A 23,307-nucleotide genomic window follows, 5' to 3' on the forward strand; every position below is an offset into this window, starting at 1 on the left:
TCAGAGACGTTCAGGGAAACGGCCGAGTTACTGAAAATAAAGCACTTAAAGACCGCGGTGTATCATCCTCAAACCGACAGTCTAGTAGAGAGGTTTAATCAGACTCTCAAGCAGATGCTATGCAAGGTGGTCAGCGGAGATGGGAGGAATTGGGATCAACTCCTCCCCCTCGTTCTCGTTGCCTATCGGGAAGTCCCACAAGACTCTACAGGGTTGTCACCTTTTGAATTATTATACGGACGACAACCCCGAGGTATACTGGATATTTTGAAAGAAGGCTGGGAAGGAGAGGCTCTTCCTGCTACAAATATTTTGGAATATATCGCGCAATTATGCGATAGATTTGGAAAAATCCGACCTATTTTAAAAAGTCATATGGAAGAGGCACAATCAGCACAGGCTGAGGCTTAGCACCCCTAGCGGACACTAGCAGTATCGTCTCCTTCCGTTCGGGTTACACGGGGCTCCTGCGACTTTCCAGTGTCTGGTGGACAAAGTGCTCCGCCCCCATAATGCATATAGTGCTGCCTATCTGGATGACGTTGTCATCTATTCCAGCATGTGGTAGGAACACGAAGGGCAGTGGGAAGAAGCCGGGCTTCATATCAATCCAAACAAATGTTTCTTTGGACTTAAAGAGGCTAAATATTTGGGCTACCTGGTGGGTTGTGGTACTATGAAACCACAGCATTTCTCGGATTGGCCGGGTACTACCGCCGGTTCGTACCTAGGTTTTCAGAGAGAGCGGCGCCCTTCACTGATCTAACAAAGAAAAGGGGTCCTAATCATGTGGTTTGGACTGACAAGACGGACGCTGCATTCTGTCACTTAAAACAGGCTCTTACTTCAGTACCAATATTACAAGCTCCTAATTTTTCTCTCCCTTTTATTCTCAAGACGGACACTTCGGACACAGGCCTAGGGGCTGTGCTGAGCCAATGTGTCGATGGTGTTGAACAACCGGTTGTGTACCTGAGCCGGAAACTGTTGGATCAGGAGACCAGGTATTCAGCAGTGGAAAGGGAAGCCCTTGCGATTAAATGGACGATTACGCAGTTGAGGTACTACCTCTTGGTCCGGGAGTTCACTCTGGTGACAGATCATGCTCCCTTACATTGGATGAGCCTTTACAAAGAATCAAAATCAAGGGTCACTAGGTGGTTTCTTGACCTCCAACCTTACAAGTTTTTGCTAATTCATCATAAGGGCTCTCTCCACGCTAACACTGATGCTCTTTCTCATGCCCATGACCTCTCGGTGCAGGACACCCGACCCAATGGGTCTGGGCTGAGGGGAGGGCCTTGTTACACACATATGAGTAGGAGTCAGCTAAAGGGTCTGAGTAACTGTAATCCTGCAAGGTTCCGGCGCCTCAGAAGACATCACTTCTGGCACCGGGACAGCTGCCGACATCACTTCCGGTCCAGATGACAACACTTTTGATTCCAGCCCTTTTGATGATGTCACTTCCTATATGGGCCTTTAAACACTAGAATTACCAGAGCCAACGAAAAAACTCATAATTCCGTCCCACCTTAAATCCCTTCGCACCTCTCCATCAGCCTTTTTTGTCTTCTAAATCTATACTAATAAAAGGCAAAGCCCTCACTGACTCACTCATCACTAATTCTCCAACTTCCTGTGTAGGTGGAAGGCTAATATTTGGCAGGCTCATTCCTTACAGCTTACTTACAAAAGTTGGGCAGGTTTCATTTCGAAATTCTACACGTAATGGTCATAACTGGAACCTATTTTTCTCCATATACTGTAATGGACGTTAGGTCGATGGCCGTGGGAGGGGGAGCTGTGTGTGACATCATCACGCCTCCTACGTAATCACGTGAACTGACTGTGACCTTAGTACATAGGAATTAACGAAGAGCTCCCAAAGAGCGCTGAAGAAAAACGCCGAATACTTTACTCGCGAGATACAAGTTTAATGGGAAGACACGAGGTATAAACGAGACTTTGGATCACTTTGTAACGGAGTTAAAATTGTTGTAGCGAGAAACTTTTAAGTGCCGGGTCTTAGCTAATATTAAATAAAGCCGTGGACATCGCAACATCACACAAGAGAGCAGCTCACGTGAACTGACTAAACGCAGTACGAGTGATCAGTTCCATGCATCAAATCTGTTCAAAAAATGCATTACACAATTGACAAGGTAGGAAAAGAATATGCTCCGAATTGAGCTCCACAGCTATCGCGGTCTTGCGGAAGCAACTTCGTCACGCTGCCACCAAGTACTCACAGAAAAATCCACAAGTTAATACACACGCTGTCTTTAGCGTTTCTCCACACTCAATGTATTCCTCGCATCCCCTTTATACCCTCTGATCTCCCATTTCAATTCAGATGCCTCCAATTTCCAGTAAGGCTCTGCTGCGCGATGACAAGTAATAAGTCTCAGGGACAGACCCTACAAAACGATGCCATTGATTTCAGGCAAGATTGCTTTTCTCCTGGACAACTATACGTTATTGGTATATTTTCCCTCAGTTTAAAAAGGTTTTCTTTTCTTCTTAATAAAAATGTAAAAGCAGTTCTTTGTCGCTGCAAAGCGCGGGGATTTTGCTATATATAGTATATATATGTATGTATATATATATATATATATAGTATATATATATATATATATATATATATATATATATATATATGTATATATGTGTCTGTGTATATGTATATACATATATATGTGTGTGTATATATGTATATTTAAATATATATATATATGACAGCAACACTCATAACAGTGACAAAACAATTACATTGACAATCATGTTACGTTATTTTTAAAATGTTTCCTTTTCTTTTTCATAACTTCTTTAACACACTACTTCTCCGCTGCGAAGCGCGGGTATTTTGCTAGTGTGTCAATTGGCCCAAGTAGCAAGCAGCCTTATACCATCCCTCCCATCGCCTCAGAACGGCCAAGAAGTTCTCCCAGTTCCTGCCTTGATTGATTATCTGGGAGTGAGCTACTCAGAATTGTAAGGGGAAATAACTTGATGTGCGTTTTGTGTCTAAACAATCTACATAAACAAATCGTTAAAACAGAAATGTTTTTCATGTTTTAGTAATAAATGAAAAAATGTACACATGAACTATATAAAATGTAAAGGCTGATGGCCAAATATCAAATAAACACTTCCATAAAAAGGGCAACTACAATATGACAGCTTCCGTGGTGCAGCTGTTACAGCTGTCGACTTATAATCCAAAGGTCGTGAGTTTGAAACCAGCTCCCCTGCAAATTTACTGTTTTGAGTAGTGAGCTGCTCTTATTGTTATTATTATACTGTACAATAAAAACATACATTTCATTTGTGTCTGTAACAGCCGGTGTAAATTTATAGGACTTGTAAAAGTTAGCGTTTTTTTTCACTCTTATTTTCTCAGACAAGATCACGATATAACGTCCAATGCCGCCTCCTTCCCCCAACCCCCACACCCCTGCCCCAGATCTGACGTGGTTACTTTTTGTCTAAAACTGGGAATAACAGTAGATGTGAGTGATGTTTTGAGACAATGGAACTAGAAATTTTTAGATCTGGAGGGGTAAAAGTTGACACACAAATGCTGGTGAATCTGCCTTCTTCATATCTCACTGTCAATTGAATTTTTTTTTTTTATTCAGTTTTATTGAGCGTTCCTGCTCACGCTGAATTAGTATGCACCTTATGGTCCATGATGTCAAATAACTCATAGCTTGTTCAAAAATGGCAGCAAATGATGATGTTAAAAACCAATAGCTAAAGAAATTGGGAATATGTTAAAATACATGAAACAATATTTAAAAAGACAAATAACAAAATAAAGCATTTTTTAGTTGTTTTTTTTTAACTGGATTGCGACAGTCAGTTAAATATTAACAATTGGGACTTATTTAGGGTTCCAGGGTTTATTGGTTAATCAGTTATATTGGTATAATTCTGACTACCAATCAACTCTGAAAGAGTTTGCTGTTTCTTCATTGGAGAGCAGTTTAGGTTAGGTCACCTCTACTTTTAGGTGTTCCTGGACCATGGGGTCTAACAGTTCGAATAAAATATTAAAAAAAAATCTCACCAAGGAATAATATCAAAATCACTCTGAGAGATCTGTAGCTTGTCTCGAATAACTTCCCAACCGATGTCTATACGTCTGCGTTTGTTTGCTACTCCATGATGTGTTTCTCTTTGAGCTGTGGATTGTGTGATTTCTAAGATCCTTGAATCCTGTGTAAAAAGCTGAATAAAAAAAAACACCAAAAATGATGAAACAGGATAAAACTTAAAATCAGAAGATGATGCAATTTTCAAAATTCTATAAGCAAATTCCCTCTACCCATCTATTTTCTACCCTTCCATTTTATCCATCCAACCATTATCCAACCCACTATATCCTAACTACAGGGTCACAGGGGTCTGCTGGAGCCAATCCCAGCCAACACAGGGCACAAGGCAGGAACGAACCCCGGGCAGGGCGCCAGCCCACCGAAGGGTGCACACACACACACACACAAGGGACAATTTAGGATCGCCAATGTACCTAATCTGCATGTCTTTGGACTGTGGGAGGAAACCGGAGCACCCGGAGGAAACCCACGCAGACAAGGGGAGAACATGCAAACTCCACGCAGGGAGGACCCGGGAAGCGAACCTAGGTCTCCTTACTGCGAGGTAGCAGCACTACCACTGTTTTATAGATCAGTGAAATACTTATTTAGCTGATATTTTAATCCATTGCACAAAACACAATGATACTAATTTTTATCTGTTTATACAGTTTGGAATACTGAAAGATTTACTGAGCTGTTCTTGGTCACAAAGTGAAAACTTGTTGGGCACTGAACCAGTAAACATGCTGTTTGCAGTGTACCTATTAACCACAATGCTTTGTAAATGTTACTGATATATGTAATATTAAGATTTACAGTTACATTTAAACCTTGAACAAGAAGACTTTACCAACAAGCCTATTTAAATATATATAGTTTTACCTGGTGACAAATATCTGCCATCAACTCAACTATATTCTCTTTCACAGCTATGGGTCGAAATCCAGTGCTGTACTTCCCTCTACTTCCAATTTGGTTTAGTTCACTAGCAATGGCATCATATAAGCTGTATAGCAGACTTTGCCACTTGCTCCAGTCATCTGCATAGGCACCTGTATCATTATAATTTGACAGTACATTATTTCTATTTAAAGAAAAAACTTAAGAAAAAAAGTTACTCCCATATGCCAGATATGTGTACATTAATACAAGTAGTTTAATAAAGTAATTATCTAATATTGATAGTTATTAAAATTTGCTAAAATTTCAGCCACCAATGCATCACTAAAAAGTTTGCTCCAGACTCTCATTACTCTTTACACAAAGAACTTCCCAGATTCTGTTTTGAAGGCACCCCTAATTTCTACTGGTTTCCTTAAGGATTCGCTGTTTAAGTGAAAGAATTCTGCTATATCAACATTATTGATAGATAAGGTTCCCAACGTGGCCTTCTATGCTCAAGTGTAAAGAGCTTCAGTTTACTTAGTTTGTTGCAGAAGCACATGCCTTTTGATCCAGGCATGCATTTGGTTGCTTTTCCCTGTAGAGCTTCTAGAATTAATGTGAGTCTTGCATTACCTTGTTAGGCTCATTATTTATAAACAGATTCAGCCTCTGACATAAACCTACCACAAAACAAGAATTCCTAGTTACAAAATATAGCATATTACATTTTCCTGAAAACACATCTAAAGGCTTATACCTAATGGTTTAATTCAAAAATAGTATATTTTTTTCCATGCTTTCATAAAATACATTACCTGTTTCTTCTGTTTTGGCTCCTTTGGGGTGATGTACATGCAACTGAATGCTGAAAAATTCAACAATTTCCTCCTTCAAGTGATCCTGAGGTCTTCGCTGAGACCAAACATACATAATAGTGGGTAGGATCTCTTCACCAAGTGCACACACTCTCCTGCGGCAATTTATTGTAGATGTTCTTAGAAATACATTTAAAGCACCAATTATATGTTCCAAAACTGCCAAAATGTTTTCATTTCTGCATTTAAAAAACAACATGTCAGAGATGTATTACTTCAGTAAAAAATGTAAATAAAGCAAATAAATAAAACTTTTTGAAAAATTTAATCAGGTGAACGAGTGGCAATTTTGTTAATTTAATACTGTGTAAGATTTCTAGGATGACATCATAATTCCATGCCTTCTGCAATATTCTTTTTCATTTTTGTGTAGTACCAATCTACTCTCTATATATAAAATCCGCAGCCTAAAAGTGCAATGATTTTGTCCAACGATTTTTTTTGTGACGTCAAAAGCACCATGATGTCCCTACATTGATGGATTAAAGGCCAGAAGTCCACATGACCATCATCATCAAATTATTCCATGTGAAACCTGAATACAATGAGGACTGATTGAGGTCATTTATGTTAGGTAGAATTCCTAGTGGGGGCTGGGCAGTCTCGTGGCCTGGAACCCCTGCAAAATTTTTTTTTTCTCCCGCCGTCTGAAGTTTTTTTTTTTTTTTTAGTTTTTTCTGTCATCCCTGGCCATCGGACCTTAATTTTATTCTGTTAATTAGTGTTCCCTAATTTTAATTATTTAGTCTTTTTTCTCTTTCTTCATCATGTAAAGCACTTTGAGCTACATTGTCTGTATGAAAATGTGCTATAGAAATAAATGTTGTTTTTATGTCACTTATTTATCAATCTTTAAATCGGGCTAATTTTAAAACCTACATATATATGTTTGGTATCAATCTTTTCAGAATTTATCGAACATTAATGTGAAGTTGTTAGATTTGCAGATTCTTATTCCGTTTCTAAATTATAAACTAAAAAATATCAAGAACTCACGTCCCGCGAGATGACACTTTGTGCCAAGAGATTTAACCATACCCGGGGCCGGAAATAAAAGACAAAAAGAGTAGAACAGCTGCTGTACAGGCTTTTAAATGTTTGAAGCACTGCGCGAGATGCAGATCACACGGCATGGCAGCAGCAGTGAGCCAGCAGCTGATCGACCAAAGAGGAGGTTAAAAAAAAAAAAAAAAACTATTTGTTTCCCAGTGTATCACCATTTAAGAAGGGGTTTCAGAGGAGTGACCGCATCTCCTTGGGGTGTGTTCAGCCTATTGATTTCCTGTACTTAATTTGTCTAATTCAGGTTTACAGGGGCCACAGTCTATTCTGGCATCATCGAGTGCAAGGCAGAAACTAATCTTTGATAGGGGACTAGTACATTGCAGGACACAATCAAAATCTTTCCACAGTTATTCACACCACACTGATTCAGATTCAAGGATCCTGAATTTCTTTGAAATGTAAAACGAAAATCAGGCGGTGTTTAATTTGCAGAACAGCATACAGGACATGTTATTAGTAAGGTGACAAAATTACTCATCAGAATTTTTTTTAAATAATTTGTTTACGTAAGAAATCTTTTCAGGCAAGAAGAATACATACTTTTTGGTCTTGCTAGTTTTTCAATAGTGTAAAGGTTTATAATGCAAGTCTTGGGTCCACAATGGAAGAGTGAACAGAATGACATTGTTAGCACTTTCAATGGCATACTATTCTATAATCTGGACAACGGATAAGGTGTGAAAGTTTAGAAAAAAACAGACAGATATATTTCAAATTTAAAATAAATTTTACACATATCACCTTTTATCTGTATATACTACTGCAACTTTTGTTAAAGCATTAGAGTATTAGAAAAACTGTAATAAGAACAGTCCATTCAGCCCAACAACCTCCTCCATTCTACTAACCTGACTCTCCAAAATAACATTTATTCTATACTTAAAAGTCCTACTCCCCAACACAACATCTTAATAATTTATTCCATGTGTCTATGGTTCTTTCATAAAGGAAAACTTTCAAACCTATGTATGAAACCTGCCTTTTACAAGTGTGTTCCATTGTTCCTCTTGTAGAATATATTACAAAATAACCACTAAGATCCACTATACTATTTCCTTTCATACTTTTAAGCACTTAAGGTAAGTCACCTCTTAACCTACATTTGTGTAAGATGAAAAGATTCAACTCTTTTAATCTCCACTCATGGCTCATACTTCTTAGTCCCGGAATCAACCTAGCTGCTAATCTCCATACTTTTCTAGCAGTACTCTCCTTTTTGTAATTTAGACATTAAAATGGTGCACAGTACCCTGGGTGAAGCCTCACTAGCATATTATATATCTTAAGCATAACCTCCCTTGACTTGCAGTCCACACATGATACTTACCCTTACATGCTATTAGCCTTCTTGATCACTCATGTACACTGTCTGGATGTAGATAGTGATGAGTTCAGCATGACTCTTAGATCATTCTCGTAAGTTATATTTTAAAGTTTCAGACCTCCCATTGTGTATTTAAATCTAATATTTCTACTTCCTATGTGTAATACCTTACATTTATTTACATTAAGTTTGACCGACCACAAATCTGCCTGAGGCTATATGCTATCCAAGTGCCTCTGTAACAATTTAGGTTATTCTAGATTATCTGGTGTTCCACCTAGTTTGGTATCATCTACAAACTGAAACAGCTTATTATGTTCTTGTCCAGATCAATTATGTACATTAAAAACAGCAGCAGCCTCAGTACTGCTCCTGAGGGACACCACATATAACATCACCTAATTCTGACAAAAAGTTCCTCACCATTAACTAACATTTCGTGTTGGGGCAAGCATCTCTCTTATTTAATGCTTTTGTTGCATCATCAACATTACTGAAGTACAACCTTATTTGCCCAAACACATGTTGAATATTTGCTGATACACCTGTTCTAGATATACTGCTAAATCTTTTCCTAAATAACTGCTTCCCTTAAATTACATGTGATCTACATTAAGCTTACTAGCCTGTACTTACTTGAATCAGCTTGATTACCCTTGTTATACAACAGGATGATATTTACTAGCCTCCAGTCTTTAGGAATTTCCCCAGTGTGCAAAGAACTTTGAAAAATATGTACTCACTAACTTTCTTAACCACTCAAAAATAAATGTTAGCTGATCCTGGAAATTTGTTAGAATTTACTCCAGACTTGGACATTGTATGGCCTTTTGGCCGAATGTGGCCCATGGTCTGTTTCTGTCTGGCCTGTGGAAGGTGCGGATGGCAAGTACTTGACTGGGTGTGTCAATCTGAATCACATTTAGATGCGACCATACAGACGCAGATCAAAATTGATATTATGGGAAATTGCATCAGAAAGGAAGGGATATAAAAGAGGGAAACTGTGGGAGACTGCATCAGAGAATGGGGTGATGCAGAGATTGTTCATGTTTTATTGAATAGAGGATGACGATACCTGTTGTTAATCTGCATTAGGTCTGCATTTTGTGCAAAGGCGCAACAAAAATAAGCGGTAAAAAATGAAAAGCTGATGCGGAAAACAGATTATTCAACAAATCCTGGACTCCTAGGTATTTTTTAAAGACTACAACTTGAACTATCACTTTGAGACAAAGCACGCCAAAAAATACATAAACAATTTGTTACATTTCGTTTCTGTTGTGGGGTACAAAATCTGTACATTTTGGTTTACATTTTCATTATATTTTCTTCAAGACAAGACAACAGATGAATTTAAACACATGACACATTAAAGCATATCTTCTTCCCAATTGTGCCTCACTTTAAAAACAGCTGTTCAAGCAAAAGAGGAAGACATGACAATGTCTCAGGCTATCAATTACTTTATATCCTGAGAAATGCTGGACATCTGGGACAATAAGTTGCTAAATGGGTTTACAGCCTGGGAAGTGATGACATACCAGTTGGCTGCGGGTGAGAGCTCCACCCAAAAGTAAGGAACAGTACATAGAATAAGACACTCAGACGCTGATAAATAGCCTGTACTTAAGGATGCTGAGCCTTTGTATGTTTAAATCTATTCTTGGAGACCAAAAGTAATATTTAGGTCTGAGATATCTTTAAAAAATCGTATTTTGTTCGTACCGATAATAAGTAATTCTCTTGAAGGGCTGAGAGAGTGACAGGTTGTGTTATTCCTAAGGCAGTTGTGTGGTTTAAAGTGCTAGAGATTAACCAGCTGTGTGTGTGTCATTCATAGGGCACTGTTGAGTTTCTGTGAGTATGCGTATAGCTATGTATGCGTGTGTTAATCTTAAGGTGCAACAGTAGACCAACCCGGTAACGAATCTGATGACCCTAGGAAAAGGATATACCACAATAATACAGTTTCTTTTTCCAAATGAAGCACAGGCAGTTGAAATGACTTGCTTAGGGCCACACAGTGTCAGTGGCGGGATTTGAACCCACAACCTCAAGATTTGAAGTCCAAAACCTTAACCACTTCGCCACACTGCCTGCCAATTAGGAAAATAGGAATAAGTGTGACAAGATGTCCTAACTTTGCTTTAAATGGACTCTTGTACTGCCAAGTATACAAACATACTTCTCACTTTGCAAATACAGAGAACCAAATGGCGTGAGCCAGCAGATTCATTATTTCAGAGAAAGGAAAGAATCTGCTTTGTCCATCTCATGTCTGAGGTTCAACTATAGAATTTTCACAGAGAGGCTGAGTAATGTGGTTCCGGCTTTAAAGTGAAAGCAATTTGAGTTTTAATTGTAAAATACCTTGAATACTTAATATATAATTACCTATATTCTCAATTATATCTTAGACATATCTCAGCAAATATGAAAAATTCTGCAAATTGCATTTTATTAATAAAATCACAACTAATCCAGTTCCAAACAGTCTTGTAAATAGTAGCTTAACTTTCAGAATCTGCGGAACATTGATTACAAAATAATTTTATTGATTTAAGGATGTGTATTTGAAAATAAATAATGATATTTTTTATACTATACTGTTATTACTGTTATTACCCTGATATAACCTTATTTTTTCATTTTGTTACCCATGTTTGATTCTTTTTAATCTAGGTCATCTTAAAATGCAACATACCTGAGCTGTAAGATCAGGGTTAGTCTTATTGACAAAGAGACTATAGAATTGGTCTAAAAGGCTTATAGGTTTCACAATAAAACACAGCAATTTCAGAATTTCAAAAACAAAAATGGTCATCACATAAATGTTATGTTTTTTTTAATTCAGTGCATTTGATTGTTAATAAATAAATAATTAATAAAGTATCTATCTATCTATCTCTATCTGTTTACACAGATTATGTACATACAGTACCTTGACATTAACCTTTTTTGTACATACCTTGCCTCTGGCAATGATTTTGAAAAAAAGTTAAAAAGACTATGAGTCACTCCTTCTGTCTGTAAACAACATCCTCTCACTAAAGTGAAGATTATTCTGGCCAGCAGAACCCGATCAATATCCTTGCAACTTTTCCGATACAATTTACAGTATAGTTCTAGCAGATCTAGGGAGAAAAAATACACCCAATATCCTTTTAAAAAGAAACTTAATAAAATTCAATAGTGCAAACAAAAATCAATAGTACTTCATAATTTATTACATTACTAAAAAAAAACCTAAACAAAATATAAACATAAATAACACTGGCAAAGAAAGCACATACCTGCCCACTGCTTTTGATTAATTTCACACCAGTATTTCCTGACAGATAAAATATCCTTTAACAAAATGCTGCTATAGTCTGCACCATAGGCACTACAGGTATATGAATTCTGTAGAATATTCATCACGTGACTTAGCAGTTCTGAACATTTAAGCCGGGGACCCCCTTTAACAGAAAACAATAAATTATTAAGCACATATAATCAGGAATGTAATACACTGAAAATTAATCACATTATTTTTTAAGTGTTATTCTGACTCTGTCCTGGCCAGATACAGCTGTGATAAGGTAACAGTATATCTAGTGCAGGGTCACTGGGAGTCAGTTGAGTAAAATCAAACAGGTTTAATTTTTGTCTTAAATCATCTGAAATTGTCGGGGCAGACTTGTGTAAGAGTCAACAACCAATAAGCACTCCCCTAGATGCAAAATGCATACTAAGAAGCAATGTGAAATAATAAACATAGATGTTTTAGACCTGATGAACATTGGAGAGACTCACATGCATGATGTTGTTTGTTTTAAATAACACAACAAAATTGACAAAAGGAAAAAAGAAATGTGCAGAGATTGCAGCTGAACACACCATACCTGTAAAGCCTTCACATGGGCACCAACTCTGTCAGGCAGTACACTATTGCAATACTTTGAATACGTGAAACTGTGCTTGAAAGTTGTCCGGTAGTCATTAATTTAACTAGTCATGTAATACATACTCCGGCAACAAAATCAGCAAAAACGGCTACTAAAAACACTAAATTTGTTGGGCTTTTTTGTTTTGTTTTTTTTTAAAACCCAGAGCAATGTAGTTTTTCAGTATAAAAGATAAAATTTGACCAAAGCAGATTTGACACATATTTAAATGGTACATGAGCAAAAGTGATGATGTCATCAGTTCCAACTAACTATTGCATTTACAGTTGGTCCAATTAAATGACTACTTCTGTACTGAAACACAGACATAAGCAATATCAAACTCTGATCAATTTAGGTTAGGTAGATTGAAAACCAAAGAATAAAGCTGTTTAATGGGAATTCTGAAATAATCATCTTAAATTGAAAAAAATTGATTTCACAAAGGTAGTCATAAAGTTGGAACAAATGTAAAAAGGAGGGAAAGATTTGGAAAATTAAAGAATTATATGAGTGATAATTGAAATTTGAATAACGTTAAGAATCTAGCTAATGTCTTCTCCATATGCTTATGAAAATATAAACCTCACAACAGGAAATGTCAAAAACCTATTTTTTTCCTGACAAACCTAGAATGAAAAGTTCAGTGTGCATTGTCAGCAACACATGTGAAAATTTTATAATAAAAAACTTAAGTTTTAATTTTTAGTACGGAATTTAATCAGAATTTATTTTTCAGTTACTGGAGAGAAAAAGTCAGTGAATAAATTTATTATATGAACACATTAAGATAAATTGGGTAGATCATCATTCTAAATAAATGCTATCCTGTAATCCCCCCAATCAAGTAAAATCTCCACATGTTGTTAAACTGGAGGAAATCCCCTGCCTCTGAAATTTAAGTCCTGATAATGATATTGCCACAATGCGATTATTTGTTCATACAGTTCTTATGATAATCATTACATGAAATCAAGCAAAGTGAAGGATTTTGGACATAGCTAAGTAAAAAGTGACACTAGAATAAAAAAGGCTGAAAATGGGAAAGAAAAAATCACTGGGACTGGATAATATTAATTATATATACAGTATATAAACAACTAACACATGCAGCATTTTTCAAAGATTACTTGTCACTGGGGAAATTCTAAAAATCAAAAATACTATACAATTACTGTATATAATAATGGTGATTGTGTGAAGTAACTATATGCCAGAGTTTCACAGTTTCACAGAAAAACAATTGAAAGCAAGTATTAAAAAGAACGAGAGTAATGTGTCAAGTATATATACAATACTGAACATTCCATACCGTTCTAGATGGGACAGAAAGTGTTCCAGTAATATGCTTGAATTCTATGAGGAAGCAACACAAATATTTGACCAAAGATGAGCATATTACTTGCTTAAATTTTCCAAAACATTTTATATGGGTATAATTCTGTCTTAAACACAGCACAGGCATTTGGTGAGAAAAACACTTTTCAATTAGGTAATGTCAAAACTGCTGTCTGAAAAGGGGGCAATGCTGAGGACACTGCTCTTTTTAAATTTGTATAAATTATCTAACAAAAAATGCTACTAAATTTGCTCATCACACTTACTAAACTAGATGAAGCAGCAGATACCATAGAATTAACAGAATCATTGTAGATGCTTGGAACAAACTTATAGTTCGGTAGATATGTGGTAAATGAAATTTATTACAAGTAAATATAAAGTCTTACACATACTGTAGTAAATAAAAATATTGGATTAAGTGGATTTGGGTGCAAAATTTGAATGTTCACATCAATGAGAAGGCCTTAGGAACTGCAGTGGATTCAGTATTATCCCCATCCAGACAATAAATACACAACTGGTTCAATCTATCTATGGTGATCATGTGATAGAAGCTATTAAGAAAGCTAATAAATGTTTGGTTGTATAGCACAATGTATCAAGAGAGATTATTCTTAGACCACAGTATGTAATTTACTAATAAGACCTCACATGGTATACTTTATGCAGTCCTGGTTTCGGTATTATAAACAGATGCAACAGCACTAAAATGCAGAGAAAAGTAACTGGAATGATTTCAGAACTATGAGGTATGTCCCATTAGAATACACTAAGGTGGCATTTTTTTTAGTTTTAACTAATGTAGTTTTGGAAGATGCATGACTAAAGTTTTAAAATTTCTGAACCAAATTATGTTGGATTCTCACTGTTCTTTTTTTATTAGTTCTGCAACAACAACACAAAGCACAGATGAAGATTTTTTTAATTTTTAAATTTGCTCTTAACACAAATATTAGAAAGTTTTCCTCACCCAGAGAACCACGGACCTGTTGATTAAATTACCATGTATGGTAGTTAGTAGTACTTAAACTTGCTGATAAATTTTAAATTATGTTGTAAGCTATATTGAGCTGAATGGCCAGTTTTCTTCAAAAACTGTTCTTATGTGTCACATTTGCATGGGTAATGTAAAATATATTGTGAAATAAAATTGTCATAGCAAACGTTTTTTTACATGCAACTACTTTTTTTCATAAATACATCATAAAAAAGTTACATATGATGTTGCTGACTGTTTAATTGCTTAAGTTACAGATGCTCTGGATCTTGGGCAGAACCTCATCCACATTAGGTTTACAAAAAACTTTCCCAACAGACTTATTAAGAAATAGTCAGTACCTATGAAAGAGCTTGGTAGGTATGAGGATTTTTTTGTCTTGTATAAAAGAAACCAGCTACAATTTTGACTGATTTGAGATATACTTCTTTCCCTTTGTTTTCATGTCATTATTGAGAGTGTTTTACATATAAATCATAATGACAAAATCGAAAAAACTTACTCTTGTTTGCACATCTAATAAAATATTTAACCAAACTGCTGATTTCCTGCATCTTCTTCTGCCTGTTGGCTTGTGTTGTGGCAGAAACATTTGCTTTTCCTGACAGAATGCATTCTGTTTCTTTCTGGATGTACCGCTGAAGGACCCTGGGTCAAATGAAAAATAAAAATAAATTTCATTCATTAACAGAATATAACATCTCAGTGTTCACTGTTGTATCTTCAGCAAGTCACTCAGACTGCCTGTGCTTAAACCTACAAACAAATCTATATATGTATACCAAGTCACGTCTGGGAAAGACATCTGACAAATATTTAATAAATATTTAATAAAGTAAAAAATAAAAAATGTGTTGCATTTGATGGGTTTTCTCCAGTATGTATTACTATATTTGCTATGTCTTTGTTAGAATAAAATGTGTTTAGTTTTTTCAAAAAAAAAAAACAAAAAAAAACAGTAGTGTGTTAAAAAAGTAATGAAAAAGAAAAGGAAACATTTTGAAAATAACGTAACATGATTGTCAATGTAATTGTTTTGTCACTGTTGAGTGATATATATATATACACACACTGCTCACAAAAATTAAAGGAACACTTTTTTTATTGGGCCTGGCATGAAATCAATTAAACCTGTCTGATAATTTTCTGGTTGGTTAAGCAGCCGAGGTCATTGTTAATCACTTTCAGCTGTATTGGTGTTCATGGACTTAACGACAGGTGCACTAAAGTGGCAACAATTAGAAAACCCTCAAAACAGGACTGGTTTTACATGTGGAAGTCATTTCAAGTTTCTCCCTCTTGATCTTTTTTGGCTGGTTTTCCACTCGTGCTAGTTTTGGCTTGAGTAATCATCACTACTGGCAGTATGAGGCGATTCCTTAACCCTACAGAAGTTGCACAGGTTGTCCAACTTCTCCAGGATGGCACATCCACACGTGCTGCAGCAAGAAGGTTTAATGTGTCTCCCAGCACAATCTCCAGAACATGGAGATTTCAGGAGACTGGCTGTTATTCTCGGAGAGCTGGACAGGGCCGTAGAAGGTCCTCAACCCATCAGCAGGACCGATACCTGCTCCTTTGTGCAAGGCGGAACAGGCTGAGCACTGCTCGTGCCCTACAGAATGACCTCCAGAGGGCCACTGGTGTGAATGTCTCTACCCAAACAATCAGGAACAGACTTCATGAAGATGGCCTGAGGGCCCGACATCCTGTAGTGGGCCTGTGCTCACTGCCCAGCACCGTGGAGCTCGACTGCCATTTGCTCAAGAACACCAGAATTGGCAAGTCCGCCACTGGCGCCCTGTACTTTTACAGGCGAGCAGGTTCACACTGAGCAGCTGTGATAGGCGTGAAAGAGTCTGGAGAAGACAAGGAGAACGATATGCTGCCTGCAACGTCGTTCAACATGACAGGTTTGGTGGTGGGTCAGTGATGGTCTGGGGAGGCATATCCATGGAGGGACGCACAGACATCTACTGCGTAGGAAATGGTGATCTGACTGCCATAAGGTATCAAGATGAAATCCTTGAACCCATTGTCAGACCCTATGCTGGTGCAGTAGGTCCTGGTTTCCTCCTAATGCACGACAATGCCTGGCCTCATGTGGCAAGAGTATGCAGGCAGTACCTGGAGGATGAAGGAATTGAAACAATTGAATGGCCTTCACGATCCCCTGACTTAAACTCAATAGAACATCTGTGGGACATTATGTTTCGGTTCATTAGGTGCCGCCAGGTTGCTCCTCAGACTGTACAACAGCTCAGGGATGCCCTCATACAGATCTGGGAAGAAATGCCACAAGACACCATCCGTCGTCTCATTAGGAGCATGCTCCGACGTTGTCAAGCATGCATACAAGCTCGTGGGGGCAACACAAGATACTGAAAAGCATTTTGAGTAGCAGAAATTAAGTTTTTGAAAAAATGGACTAGCTTGCCACATCTTCATTTCACTCTGATTTTAGGGTTTCTACACAATTGAGCCCTCTGTAGGCAGAAAACTTTTATTTCCATTAAAAGACTTGGCATCCTTTTGTTCCTAAGACATTGCCCTGTCGTTATTTGTATAGATATCCAACTTCATATTGAGATCTGATGTATCTAATGTATTTCTTTAAAGTGTTCCTTTAATTTTTGTGAGCAGTATATATGTGTGTATATATATATATATATATATATATATATATATATATATATATACACACATATATATATATGTGTATGTATATATATATATATATATATCTATGTATATATACTGCTCAAAAGAATTAAAGGAACACTTTTTATTCAGAGTATAGCATAAAGTCAATGAAACTTATGGGATATTAATCTGGTCAGTTAAGTAGCAGAGGGGGTTGTTAATCAGTTTCAGCTGCTGTGGTGTTATTGAAATTAACAACAGATGCACTAGAGGGGCAACAATGAGATGACCCCCAAAACAGGAATGGTTTAACAGGTGGAGGCCACCGACATTTTTCCCTCCTCATCTTTTCTGACTGTTTCTTCACTAGTTTTGCATTTGGCTACAGTCAGTGTCACTACTGGTAGCATGAGGCGATACCTGGACCCTACAGAGGTTGCACAGGTAGTCCAACTTCTCCAGGATGGCACATCAATATGTGTCATTGCCAGAAGGTTTGCTGTGTCTCCCTGCACAGTCTCAAGGGCATGGAGGAGATTCTAGGAGACAAGCAGTTACTCTAGGAGAGCTGGAGAGGGCCATAGAAGGTCCATAACCCTTCAGCAGGACCAGTATCTGCTACTTTGGTCAAGGAGGAACAGAATGAGCACTGCCAGAGCCCTACAAAATGACCTCCAGCAGGCCACTGGTGTGAATGTCTCTGACCAAACAACCAGAAAGACTTCATGAGGGTGACCCAAGGGCCCCATATCCTCTAATGGGCCCTGAGCTCACTGCCAAGCAGCATGCAGCTCGATTGGCATTCGCCATAGAATACCAGAATTGGCAGATTCACCACTGGTGCCCTGTGCTTTTTACAGATGAGAGCAGGTTCACCCTGAGCACGTGACAGAAGTGAAAGGGTCTGGAGAAGCCATGGAGAACATTATGCTGCCTGTAACATCATTCAGCATGAGCAGTTTGGTGGTGGGTTAATGATTGTCTGGGGAGGCATATCCATGGAGGGTCACACAGACCGCTACAGGCTTGACAAAGGCACCTTGGCTGCCATTAGGTATCAGGATGAAATCCTTGGACCCATCGTCATACCCTATGCTGGTACAGTGGCTCCTGGTGCACAACAATTCCTGGCCTCATGTGGTGAGAGTATGCAGGCAGTTACTGGAGGATGAAGGAATTGATACCATTGACTGGCCACCACACTTTCCTGACCTAAATCCAATACAACACCTCTGGGACATTATGTTTTGGTCCATCCAATGCCACCATGTTGCACCTCAGACTGTCCAGGAGCTCAGTGATGCCCTGGTCCAGATCTGGGAGGAGATCCATCACAACACCATCTGTCATCTCATTAGAAGCATGCACCGATGCTGTAGGCATGTATACAAGAACACAGGGGCCATACAAAGTGCTGCGTACAATTTTGAGTTGCTGCAATTAAATTTTGGCAAAATGGACTAGCCTGCCACATAATTTTTTCACTCTGATTTTGGGGCGTCTTTGAATTCAGGGCTCTGTAGGTTGATCATTTTCATTTCCATCAAACGATGTGGCATCCTTTCGTTCCTCACACATTACCCAGTCTATATCATATAGTATATATATTATATATATATTATATATATATTATATATGTATATATTTACACACACACACATAAACATATATATACATATCTATACATATACACATATATACATACATATATATCTACATATATACACACACATATATACACACATATATACACACAAATACATATATATATATATATATATATATATATATATATATACATACATACATACACACACACATATATAAACATATATATACATATACATACATATCTACATATATACACACACAGCTATTTCGTATCAGTGCAATCGCGTTTGTTAAAACGGTTGACTCCCGCTCTTACGTGCAATAACAAATCAAATCATTCAGTTGTCTTTGCTCATATGTCATTTTAGAGCTGGACGCCTGGCATCTTTTTTTGGCCACAAGTTCGTTTCTGTTTGGTGTGAGGTTCTGTGTTGTGGAGATTCTCAGGATGGATTGCAGGTGCTCATCAGTGAGGCGACTCCTGTGTGCTGTTTTGTTAGTCTTTATCACTGAGAAGAGCTTCTCACACAGATATGTGCTACCAAACATGCACAAGGTTCGAGCGCATGTAGACGGACTTTTTGTTCTTCAAAGTCACCAAAGCGCCGTGCAAACTCAGTGCTTAATAACTCTAGTAAGCGGTAAGTGTTACGGCAAGGCAGCTGAAGCGCTGCATTATGGGATCTGTAGTTTATTGTGTTACCAGCGCTTCATATACCCGGGCTTTAATAACAATAATACAGTATATAAAATGATCTCGGATATAATTACACGGCGGGCAGGATGTGGCCCGCGGCCCTTGAGTTTGACACATATGGACTAAATAGAACTTGAAAAGATATATTTTTTCAAATGTGATCGCACAATTCAGATAGAGTTGGCCAGACTACAGCCTGCATGCCTCAATGAGTCATCCTCCTACGCTCTTACTTTTTTACCGTTCATCTAATGAATACACTGAGTATGGCTTTACCAAAACAATCATTGATGGCGAATAAAGTATCACTAATTCTCCAACTTCCCGTGTAGGTAGAAGGCTGAAATTTGGCAGGCTTATTCCTTACAGCTTACTTACAAAAGTTGGGCAGGTTTCATTTCGAAATTCTACGCATAAGGGTCATAACTGGAAGCTATTTTTCCCCATATAATGTAATGGAGTCTTGAGTTGGAGATGGCGTGGGGGGCGGGGTTTCGTGTGACATCATCACGCCTCCTACGTAAGTACGTAGAGAACAAGGAAGAACTCCAAACAGCGATGAGCACAAAGCGCCATTTCACAATTGAGAAGGCAGAAAAACATTATGAAGCAAATGATGCATACAAGCATATTCATAAGTACAGCTACTGCGGAAACAAAGCACGGCGTGAACCGTAAGTTTATATTAAATTAAGTTCATAGACAGGCTGCCACTAGCGTTTGTAATTTAGTGCCTGCCCATATAAGGCCGTCCATCAGCGGCAATCCAATACAAACACTGCCGGTAAATGTTCACGGGTGAAGGACTGTGCTTATGCAGAGGAAGATGAGATGGTCAGGGTGGTGTTTGGCACAAACTCATTGAAACTGCGAGAGAAACTTTTAAGTGCGGGTCTTAGCTGACATTACGAGATGGCACCAGTACAGCTGGGAACCTTCGATGCAAGAACACCAAGCGGCTCACGTGAACTGGCGCAATGCGCAGACAAAAAGCAACAGTTCCAAAGAGTGCTGAACAAAACCGAATTACACAATTGAGAAGGCAGCAAAAAATATGAAGCGTCTTATACATACAATCATATTCATAAGTGCAGCTACTGCGGAAACAAAGCACACGGTGGAAAAAGTGAATGTCCTGCTAAAGGAAGACAGTGTAAAAAAAACGTGCATGCAGTTTGTCACATCACAGATAAAAGGAAGACGAGCTGTTTATTGATGCAGTAAGGAACTAATCGATGAATGAAACCTCTTATCTTTACAGCGATTGACAAACACGGAATGTAACTTGAACACATCCTACAAATACGAGCCTGATTGAAAGAAATAATGATAATCAAATCCTTGATGACAGCAACATTCAATAACACTCACAAAACAATTACTGTATATTGACAATCATGTTACGTTATTTTTAAAATGTTCCCTTTTCTTTTTCATAACTTCTACTTCTCCACTGCGATACGGGTATATATATATAAATGTATATATATACCCGATCTACAATACATACTTTAGCATAGACAAGCCACACGCTGTGGCTAATTGTAGAGTCTTAAGCCTCTAACGCCGACATTCGAGGTTCGATTCGAGAGGGATGTACTGACTATGTACGCTACCTGATTCATTTTACCTTCGCATCTCCTTGGTTTGGGACGTATGAAAAATATTAGGTTAACGCAGAATCATGTTACGTTATTTTTAAAATTTTCCCTTTCTTAGCACAAGCACAGCTGAGAAGCTTGATGCATGTACTCCATAGCGCGTTAAAAATAACGCATTTAATCACACTTTCAATTCCAAGCAAACGGGAACTTTTGTCAATGCATGATTTCCTGGTACATCCATTACACTGATGCACACATCACAGCTACAAAAATGTTAGAGTCGGAATAAAGCGCGTTCCTACGACTGATCATTTCGACTACCCGAAAGCCTTGATAAAAGCATGGTTTTGTGCACACTGAAAAGCAAGCAAAATTAGATGCATTACAGAAAGCGGACTTTGTGGCTCTTACTGGGGATCATTGGACTTCCGTGACCGTTAGTAATTCTAAATACATCTAATTACAAAATGTTCAATGATCACACTGTTTTAGCCTAATGTACAAAATAATTTTGGCTAATGTTACTCAGAGTTTAAAGAGTAAGCTGGTCAAATTACCTTTTATGTTTCTGACTTATTTTTTAAGAAGAAAACTGCACTTTATGTTGAAATTTTGGTTATTATTATTTAAAGACAATACTATTCTGAAAATGTACTTAAAGTACTTAAACTACCACTTTATTTTTAAGTCTGCCCAATTTTAACCAGGGATGATATTTTTGTTTCTGTTTTGAATTCAAATGCAGTTTAAAGCTTTTTTTCAGAAATTAAAACAGCTTCAGTTTACAATATTCATGTCCATGTCTATTATTTGATTCTGTAAGCCCACTAAAACCGTTTTAAATTAAAAAAAAACATTTGCGATTTGGGGCAAATTTACGTGTCGATTACATACGATTAATCAAGATTAATTCTTACACAGCCTCTAATTAATTGGATTAATTTTTTAATCGAGTCCCACCTAATATATATATATGTAGATATATATATGTAGATTTGTATATATATGTGTATATACAGTATATATGTAGATATGTATATGTTGTATATACAGTATGTATATATGTGTGTGTGTGTATATATACAGTGTGTGTATATATATATATATATATATATATATATATATATATATATATATATATATATATATATATATATATATATATATATATATATATATATATATATATATATATATATATATATATATATATATATATATGCCAGCAACACTCATGACAATGACAAAACAATTACATTGTCAATCATGTTACGTTATTATTAAAATGTTTCCTTTTCTTTTTACTTCTCCGCTGCCAATCGCAGGTATATATATATATATATATATATATATATATATATATATATATATATATATATATATATATATATATATAAATAGATAGATATGACAACAACACTCATATCAATGACAAAACAATTACATTAACAATCATTTTATGTTATTTTTAAAATGTTTGCTTTTCTTTTCATAACTTCTTTAACACACTACTTCTCCTGCGATGCGGGTATTCTGCTAGGTATATATATATATATATATATATATATATATATATATATATATATATATATATATATATATATATATATATCTCTTTGATGGAAATGAAACTGATCAACCTACAGAGCCCTGAATTCAAAGACACCCCAAAAATCAGAGTGAAAAAATTATGTGGCAGGCTAGTCCATTTTGCCAAAATTTAATTGCAGCAACTCAAAATTGTACGCAGCACTTTGTATGGTCCCTGTGTTCTTGTATACATGCCTGAAAACATCGGTGCATGCTTCTAATGAGATGACAAATGGTGTTGTGGGGGATCTCCTCCCAGATCTGGACCAGGGCATCACTGAGCTCCTGGACAGTCTGAGGTGCAACCTGGTGGCATTGGATGGACCAAAACATAATGTCCCGGAGGTGTTCTATTGGATTTAGGTCAGGAAAGTGTGGTGGCCAGTCAATGGTATCAATTCCTTCATCCTCCAGGAACTGCCTGCATACTCTCACCACATGAGGCCAGGAATTGTCGTGCACCAGGAGCCACTGTACCAGCATAGGGTCTGGCAATGGGTCCAAGGATTTCATCCTGATACCTAATGGCAGCCAAGGTGCCTTTGTTAAGCCTGTAGCGGTCTGTGTGACCCTCCATGGATATGCCTCCCCAGACAATCATTAAACCACTACCAAACTTGTCTCCTAGAATCTCCTCCATGCC

At 37.3% G+C, this 23,307-nt stretch overlaps 1 protein-coding gene across 2 annotated transcripts in view; it reads right to left on the reverse strand.

Moving 5' to 3' along the window:
• atm (ATM serine/threonine kinase) overlaps window positions 1–23,307 on the reverse strand; it is a 184,802-nt gene that overhangs the window by 143,421 nt on the left and 18,074 nt on the right. For both annotated transcript variants that reach the window (XM_039744508.1, XM_039744509.1), the window contains exons 4-9: window positions 15,022–15,167; window positions 11,549–11,713; window positions 11,224–11,389; window positions 5,804–6,042; window positions 4,986–5,155; window positions 4,073–4,233 (exon numbers count right to left, since the gene is read on the reverse strand). In XM_039744508.1, the coding sequence (XP_039600442.1) occupies window positions 4,073–4,233; window positions 4,986–5,155; window positions 5,804–6,042; window positions 11,224–11,389; window positions 11,549–11,713; window positions 15,022–15,167 (1,047 nt within the window). The remainder of the gene's footprint in view (window positions 1–4,072; window positions 4,234–4,985; window positions 5,156–5,803; window positions 6,043–11,223; window positions 11,390–11,548; window positions 11,714–15,021; window positions 15,168–23,307) is intronic.

Source organism: Polypterus senegalus, chromosome 2 (genome assembly GCF_016835505.1).
Source record: "Polypterus senegalus isolate Bchr_013 chromosome 2, ASM1683550v1, whole genome shotgun sequence".
Taxonomy (NCBI): Eukaryota; Metazoa; Chordata; class Cladistia; order Polypteriformes; family Polypteridae; genus Polypterus; species Polypterus senegalus.